Source organism: Pristiophorus japonicus, chromosome 5 (genome assembly GCF_044704955.1).
Source record: "Pristiophorus japonicus isolate sPriJap1 chromosome 5, sPriJap1.hap1, whole genome shotgun sequence".
Taxonomy (NCBI): Eukaryota; Metazoa; Chordata; class Chondrichthyes; family Pristiophoridae; genus Pristiophorus; species Pristiophorus japonicus.
In genome coordinates this window covers 162,081,840-162,090,945 of record NC_091981.1, presented here as the reverse complement: position 1 = coordinate 162,090,945, position 9,106 = coordinate 162,081,840, and the positions used below count along the sequence as shown (strand labels likewise).

Below are 9,106 nucleotides of genomic sequence, written 5' to 3'. Positions count from 1 at the left end.
AGCCTATTTCTTTTTAAAACTGCTTCTACACAATATTAAGGTAATACAGTACACTACCAGCTCCCTTTCAGAGTTTCCTTATGCTAATATGGACTAGTAATCCAGAGGCCTGGACTAATGATCCAGAGACACGAGTTCAAATCCCACCACAGAGCTGGGGAATTTAAATTCAGTTCATTAAATAAATCTGAAATAAAACCTAGTATCAGTAACGGCGACCATGAAACTACCGAGTATATTCTTGGTGTGGTCAAATCTTCCGAAGAGAGTTTTTTCCCAGCTTTGCAATCTCCAGGTCTGTTCTGACCTGCTACATACTACAATTTATTTTAATTGGGAGTGAACATTTCAACAGTATTGTGGAATTTGAAAATATATATATATATATATATAAAACACGGGCAAGATTTGTTAGTAGGAAAAAATATGCATCTGTAGAATTAATATAATCTTGCATCAGCCACATCAAATCAAGTTTTACTTAAACAGTAGAGTTTTTCTGAGAAGGGCTAAATAATGTTCAACATTTGAAGCAGATTTATGTGTCACTTGTGCTAGTAAATACGAGTGCTCAAACTCAAATATCAGTATGTTGACGATAGCAGGAGATCTGAATTGTTGTTACAGCGCATTGGGATAATGGACCTTTAAAACTTCTTAAATTAGAATTGCTACCATACCATTTAAGAGGACAATTTTGGGGGAAAATATGCATTTCTTTAGAGGCCATATTGGCCCTCATTTAAAGCTTGACTTTAATGGGGAAAACTGAAATATACAGAGAGACAATAAAGGAGACACTTCATGGGCATGTTCTAGGAGAGTTTATTTTAATGCTTTTCTAGTACGTTCCATGCAGTAGTTTAATAAATATGGAGCAGCAATGCTCATACAGTACAACCATTCATAATGTGCTTTACAAGTGTGAAAACACCACATTTGAAATTCTTGGCTCAGCCTTGTACAGTGTAGCTCACCACATCTGCACATCATCATATCTGGCGTCATATGGGTTTAATAGATCAATAGCATACATGCATGCGAACACAAGTTTGACTATGGGCATCTAGTCATTAAATACAGCTATTAACTAGTTAAAAGGCATCAATGAATATTTCTTATGCAATTTCAGTATTTATGACACCCATTTAACATCACCGATTCCTGCACACTTTACATATTGTTAAACACACGAAGTGTGAAACGGTAAAATTAATAGCAGCTTTTCATCATGAATGGCACTTTACACTGGCATATCTGGTATGGCATCTTTGGGCTGGCAAGGCGAGTATAGATAATGTCTTACAGCTGTGCAGCCAATTCAACTACACTTTCCTCTTCAACATCTGCCCGGTTAGCCCGGATCTCCACCAGGGTCCTAGCAAAACGAGCCCATTCATCACTGTGAGGGATTGCCAATTGCTGCGAATGAGAAGAAAGTAAAAGTGCTTCACCTTTTAGAAAAAAATTCTTAACCCTCAACCTTCACAAGCTTTCAGTGAGGTACCTCATTTCCTGTTTCATTTATATTGTGACTGTACGAAACAATTGCTGTTCATGGTTTTTAACTCATTCTTATTGGTCAAGATTACTTTCATTCACATGCTATACACATTAGATTCACTATAGGCAACTTGAACAGAATAAGTTAGCAAGTTTAAAGGCTCAAACACACATTTATTTGGCAACGTGACAAGATATAAAGGTTGTAAATCACTGGCCTGCAGTAAATGTAGTTTAACAACCACTAACAACTATTAACTATGTAACATATATTCGGGGACACCTGCTGAATGTGTCAAGAGCATTTTGTACTTTTTTAAAATATTTACATTTAAAAATGAGAATAATCTTAACTGTCAACTACAATTGGGGATTAGATAGCACATTGTCCTTTCATCCTAGAAGCTGGGTTTGAATTTAGCTAAAACAAATAGCATGTAAATCTTCGGTCAACTTGTTGTAAAGGTCTTACATGACGCAAGTTTGGCCAGTCTCAACCCATTCCCTAGTGGATGCGGGCTTACAGCACAAAACTACCTATAATTTGGCACAAATTGGTATTCTAATTCAGAGGGGTGCCAGAAGATTGGTTAGTGTGGGAAATGAATATACCATACTGGTGCAATAAGGTTGGTGTTGAGGTAGAACGGGCTAGATTTGCTATTGCTGGGAAGCAGTGGGGGTGACCAGCAAAAAAAAATCAAAACCCACTTCCATTAAAAGAACTTTTGTGATTCTACACCACCTCTATGTTGCAGTGGAATGTGAGGCATTGACTCCTGTTCATGACAGAGGCAGTTTATTCAGCAGCTCTGAATAAAACATGGCAGCAGAGACAAAAGTATGGCCACCAGAAGCTACTTCTATCTCATCTGCTTTTCGAGCAGTCTCAATAGGACTCATACATTGCTCCTTGGCAATATTTTAAAAAGCTACATGAACCAACACTACTGGTGCACATGCAGTTTTCTTCCAAGATCGCTTAATTTACAGGAATATATAAAGTTAATGCAGTCAAAACTGTTTTTAAAGACAGCGCATTTAATCAACTATTCTTCATGCGTAAGCCTAGATAGTGAGTAACAGTAGACTATTCAATTGTAGGGCATCACAATCAAGTCTGATTTTATTCTCACTGACAACCCACACATGTATACTTCCCAGCAGGGTTACTGGATTGTGTTGCAGCAGCAGGAATCCTGCGAGAATTTTCCCTTCTATGCTTGGGCCCCAGTTATTCACAATCTATATCAATAAGAACATAACAAATAGGAGCAGGAGTAGGCCTTTTGGCCCCTCGAGCCTGCTCCGCCATTCAATAAGATCATGGCTGATCTGATCATGGACTCAGCTCCACTTCCCTGCCCACTCCCCATAATCCTTTACTCCCATAGATTTACAACCCTCAGAGAAGAAATTTCTCCTCATCTCAGTTTTAAATGGACAGCCCCTTATTCTAAGACTATGTCCCCTAGTTTTAGTTTCCCCTGAGTGGAAATATCCTCTCTGCATCCACCTTGTCGAGCCCCCTCATTATCTTATATGTTTTGATAAGATCACCTCTCATTCTTCTGAACTCCAAAGTGTATAGGCCCAATCTACTCAACCTATCTTTAAAAGTCAACCCCCTCATCTCCGGAAACAACCTAGTGAACCTTCTCTGAACAGCCTCCAATGCAAGTATATCCCTCCTTAAATACAGAGACCAAAACTGTACGCAGTACTCCAGGTGTGACCTCACCAATATCCTGTACAGTTGTAGCAGGACTTCTCTGCTTTTATACTCTATCCCCTTGCTATAAAGGCCGACATTCCATGTGCCTTCCTGATTACTTGCTGAAGCTGCATACTAACTTTTTGTGTTTTATGCACAAGGACCCCCAGGTCTCTCTGTACTGCAGCACTTTGCAATTTTTCTCCATTTAAATTATAATTTGCTGTTCTATTATTTCTGCCAAAGTGGATAACCTCACATTTTTCCACATTATAGTCCATCTGCCAAATTTTTGCCCACTCACTTAGCCTGTCTATACCCTTTTGCAGATTGTTTTGTATCCTCCTCACAACTTGCTTTCCCACCCATCTTTATATCATCAGCAAACATGGCTTCATACGACTCAGTCCCTTCATCCAAGTCATTAATATAGATTGTAAATAGTTGAGGACCCAGCACCGATCCCTGCGGCACCCCACTAGTCACTATTTGCCAAATGGAAAATGACCCATTTCATTTATCTTGACTCTCTGTTCTCTGTTAGTTAGCCAATCCTCTAACCATGCAAATATATTATCCCCAACCCCGTGAGCTTTTATCTTTTGCAGTAACCTCTTATGTGGCGCCTTATCAAATGCCTTCTGGAAATCCAAATACACCACATCCACTGGTTCCCTCTTATCCACCCTGCTCACTACATCCTCAAAGAACTCCAGCAAATCTGTCAAACATGATTTCCCTTTCATAAAACCATGCTGACTCTGCTTGATTGAATCATGCTTTTCCAAATGTCCCGCTACTGTTTCCTTAATAATGTACTCCAGCATTTTCCCAACGACAGATGTTAGTCTAACTGGTCTATAGTTTCCTGCTTTTTGTCTGCCTCCTTTTTTAAATAGGAGCATTATATTTGCGGTTTTCCAATCTGCTGGGACTGCCCCAGAATCCAGGGAATTTTGGTAGATTACAACCAATGCATCCACTATCTCCGCAGCCACCTCTTTTAAGACCCTAGGATGTATGCCATCAGGTCCAGGGGATTTGTCCATCTTTAGTCCCGTTATTTTACCTAGTACTACTTCTTTAGTGATAGTGATTGGATTAAGTTCCTCCCTATCTATAGCCCCTTGATTATCCACTATTGGGATGTTTTTAGTGTCTCCTACTATGAAGACCGATACAAAATATTTGTTTAACGTTTCTGCCATTTCCCTGTTCTCCATTATTAATTCCCCAGTCTCATCCTCCAAGGGACCAACATTTACTTTAGTCACTCTTTTCCTTTTTATGTACCTGTAGAAACACTTACTATCTGTTTTTATATTTTGTACAATGATTTGGATGAAGGGACCAAATGTAATACTGTATATCCAAGTTTGCTGATGATACAAAGCTAGATAGGAATGAAGTTGTGAGGAGAATGCAAAGAAACTTCAAGGGGATATAGGCAGGCTAAGTGAGTGGGCAAGAACATGGCAAATGGAATATAATGTGGAGAAATGTGAAGTTATCCACTTTGGTAGGAAAAATAGAAAAGCAGAGTATTTTTTTTAAACGGTGAAAGATTGGGAAATGTTGGTGTTCAGAGGGACCTAGGTATTCTTGTACATGAATCACTGAAAGTTAACATGCAGGTACAGCAAGTAATTAAGAAAGCAAATGGCTTTATTACAAGAGGATTTGTATATAAGAGTAAGGATGTTTTACTGCAATTATAATCATCATCATCATAGGCGGTCCCTCGAACGAGGATGACTTGCTTCCACACTAAAAGGGATGAGTTCTTAGATGTTTAAATGAAGGACCCGATATTCCAGTCATGAACTCCAGGAGTGGAAGATGCCTGTGTGTGGATTTTTTTAAACGTGCGATGATCATTGCACATCAGCCACCACACGGGTTTGACAGAGCTAGGCCTTTATCCAGTGGCAAGGGTTAACCAGGACGAGTGGAGACCTGCTCTACTGCACAAACCTAGTGCGCACACATATCGCAGTGTGGGCTGGTCCGTGCTGCCCCTGGGCCCTCAGCTCTTCTGGGCTCCATACCCCCATTTGCCGCACCTCCGCCACGATCTCTCGTCGCTCCTCAGCCACAAAACATTCGCTGCATCTCCACCACAATCTCTCACCGCACCTCCGTACCAAACATTTGCCGGACCTACGCCACGATCACTTGCCGAATCTCAATAACGATCCCTCACCGTTCTTCCGTCCAGATCATCCGCCGCATTTCTGCCTCCATCTCTTGCCGCTCATCCGCCCCAAGCTTCCCGCTCCTCCGTTGTACCTGGGCCCTGCCAATGTTCGTGCCCATGCTCCAAACAGCTACCTGGGTTTTGATGACATCACCCAGTCACCCACCTCAATGCCTGCAGCAGCATTAATGGCCACCAGTCTCCAGCCTGCTTTACCTGGCAAGCTCATTGGGAAATGTTTCACATGGTCCCTTTTAGGTCCTCGGACCTGAGTGGGCTAGGTTGAAGGAGTAAGACCCACTATTAGTGGAGACCCAGCAAAACGAGTTGGGAGACACTGTGGAGTCACTCCAGCCTTATTACCACGGTATTTCCATGTTGATGCAAAAGGTCTGCCTAACTCCTTGGGGAGTCCCTGGAAATTCCCAGTCAACACAAAGGGTAGAGCGATCAAGCATGATGAAAAAAAAAAGACTTGCATTTAGATAGCACCTTTCATGATCACAAGACGTTTCAAAGCTCTTTTCAGACAATGAAGTGTTTTTGGAGTGTAGTCACTGTTGTAATGTAGGAAACGCAGCAGCCAATTTGCGCACAAGCAAGCTCCCACAAATTATATAGGGCCTGTCATGTATTCAACTGTCATTGTAATCCATGTATAAACTGACCTAAGTTGTACACCGTGAGAACACTGACCACTAGGTGTTGAACTTGTGTGAGACACTCCTAACCTGGACTTTCAGGTATAAAAGGGGAAGCTCCACCCATCTTCTCCACTTCAATGCTGGAATAAAGGTTGCTGGTCACAGAGTGACCTTCTCTCTAGTATGGGCCTCGTGTGCATTTGTACTGTATAGTAAGGACATATCATTGGCGACGAGAAACTGGGATTTAAACTACGCGAGCATGGCCACTAGCAGCACAGAAGAGAGGTACTCTGTTGGTGATGATTGGGACGATTTTATTGAGAGACTACAGCAAACTTTCGTCACTAAGGAATGGCTGGGACAGGATTCGGCCGACAAACGCAGGGCTCATCTCCTGATGGTTTGTGGATCCAGGACGTACTCCCTGATGAAGGACCTTCTAGCGCCAGAGAAGCCGGTGGATAAGAGCTCAGTAAGTTGATCGGGGAACACTTTAATCCGGCAAGCAGCATGCACGTGGCGAGACACCGGTTTTACACGCACCGGTGGCGAGAAGGGCAAAGCGTTCCAGACTTCGTGGCAGACCTACGGCAACTGGCGAGCCTATGTAAGTTCCCAGATGCATGCAGAACAGAGATAGAAACATAGAAAATAGGTGCGGGAGTAGGCCATCCGGCCCTTCGAGCCTGCACCACCATTCAATAAGATCATGGCTGATCATTCGTTCAGTACCCCGTTCCTGCTTTCTCTCCATACCCCTTGATCCCTTTAGCCGCAAGGGCCATATCTAACTCCCTCTTGAATATATCCAATGAACTGGCATCAACAACTCTCTGCGGTAGGGAATTCCATAGGTTAACAACTCTCTGAGGGAAAAGTTCCTCTTTGTCTCAGTCCTAAATGGCTTCCCCCTTATCCTAAGACTGTATCCCCTGGTTCTGGACTTCCCCACATCGGAAACATTCTTCCTGCATCTAACCTGTCCAGTCCCGTCAGAATTTTATGTTTCTATGAGATTCCCTCTTATCCTTCTAAACTCCAGTGAATACAGGCCCAGTCGATCCAGTCTCTCCTCATATGTCAGTCCTGCCATCCCAGGAATCAGTCTGGTGAACCTCCGCTGCACTCCCTCAATAGCAAGAACGTCCTTCCTCAGATGAGACGACCAAAACTGAACACAATAGTCCAGGTGGGGCCTCACCAAGGCCCTGTACAACTGCAGTAAGACTTCCCTGCTCCTATACTCAAATCCCCTTGCTAGGAAGGCCAACATACCATTTGCCTTCTTCACCGCCTGCTGTACTTGCATGCCAACCTTCAATGACTGATGAATCATGACACCCAGGTCTCGCTGCACCTCCCCTTTTCCTAATCTGCCGCCATTCAGATAATATTCTGCCTTCGTGTTTTTGCTCCCAAAGTGGATAACCTCACATTTATCCACATTATACTGCATCTGCCATGCATTTGCCCACTCACCTAACCTGTCCAAGTCACCCTGCAGCCTCTTAGCGTCCTCCTCACAGCTCACATCGCCACCCAGTTTAGTGTCATCTGCAAACTTGGAGATATTACACTCAATTCCATCATCCAAATTATTAGTATATGTTGTAAAGAGCTGGGGTCCCAGCACTGAGCCCTGCGGCACCCCACTAGTCACTACCTGCCATTCTGAAAAGGACCCGTTAATCCTGACTCTCTGCTTCCTGTCTGCCAACCAGTTCTCTATCCACATCAGTACATTACCCCCAATACCATATGCTTTGATTTTGCACACCAATCTCTTGTGTGGGACCTTGTCAAAAGCCTTTTGAATGTCCAAATACACCACATCCACTGGTTCTCCCCTGTCCACTCTACTCATTACATCCTCAAAAAATTCCAGAAGATTTGTCAAGCATGATTTCCCCTTCATAAATCCATGCTGACTTGGACCAATCCTTTCACTGCTTTCCAAATGTGCTGCTATTTCATCCTTAATGATTGATTCCAACATTTTCCCCACTACTGATGTCAGGCTAACTGGTCTATAATTACCCGTTTTCTCTCTCCCTCCTTTTTTAAAAAGTGGTGTTACATTAGCTACCCTCCAGTCCATAGGAACTGATCCAGAGTCAATAGACTGTTGGAAAATTATCACCAATGCATCCACTATTTCTATGGCCACTTCCTTAAGTACTCTGGGAAGTAGACTATCAGGCCCTGGGGATTTATCGGCCTTCAATCCCGTCAACTTCCCGAACACAATTTCCCGCCCGATAAGGATATGCTTCAGTTCCTCCTTCTCACTAGACCTTCGGACCCCTAGTACATCGGGGAGGTTATTTGTGTCTTCCTTTGTGACGACAGAACCAAAGTACTTGTTCAATTGGTCTGCCATTTCTTTGTTCCCCATTAAAAATTCACCCGAATCCGTCTGCAAGGGACCAACGTTTGTCTTCACTAATCTTTTTCTCTTCACATATCTATAGAGGCTTTTGCAGTCATTTTGTGTGTTTCCGGCAAGCTTCCCCCTATTTTCCCCCTCTTAATTAAACCCTTTGTCCTCCTCTGCTGAATTCTAAATTTCTCCCAGTCCTCCGGCTTGCTACTTTTTCTGGCCAATCTATATGCCTCTTCCTTGGATTTAACACTATCCTTAATTTCCTTTGTTAGCCACGGTTGAGCCACCTTCCCCGTTTTATTTTTACTCCAGACAGGATGTACAATTGTTGAAGTTCGTCCATATGATCTGTAAATGTTTGCCATTGCCTATCCATCGTCAACCCTTTAATTATCATTTGCCAGCCTAATCTAGCCAATTCGCGCCTTATACCATCAAAGTTACCTTTCCTTAAGTTCAGGATCCTAGTTTCTGAATTAGCTTCGTCACTCTCCATCTTAATAAAGATTTCTACCATATTATGGTCACTCTTCCCCAAGGGGCCTCGCACAAGATTGCTAATTAGTCCCTTCTCATTACACATCACCCAGTCTAGGTTGGTTCCTCGACATATTGGTCTCGAAAACCATCCCTAATGCACTCCAGGAAATCTTCCTCCACCG

General features: G+C 42.8%; 1 protein-coding gene across 6 annotated transcripts in view; it reads right to left on the bottom strand.

Moving 5' to 3' along the window:
* Positions 1-809: 809 nt before the first annotated feature.
* The window catches only part of LOC139264489 (cytoplasmic dynein 1 intermediate chain 1), a 532,713-nt gene continuing 524,416 nt past the window's right edge, over positions 810-9,106 (bottom strand). For all 6 annotated transcript variants that reach the window (XM_070881048.1, XM_070881047.1, XM_070881049.1 and 3 more), the window contains one exon: positions 810-1,422. In XM_070881048.1, the coding sequence (XP_070737149.1) occupies positions 1,303-1,422 (120 nt within the window). In that variant the 3' untranslated portion in view covers positions 810-1,302. The remainder of the gene's footprint in view (positions 1,423-9,106) is intronic.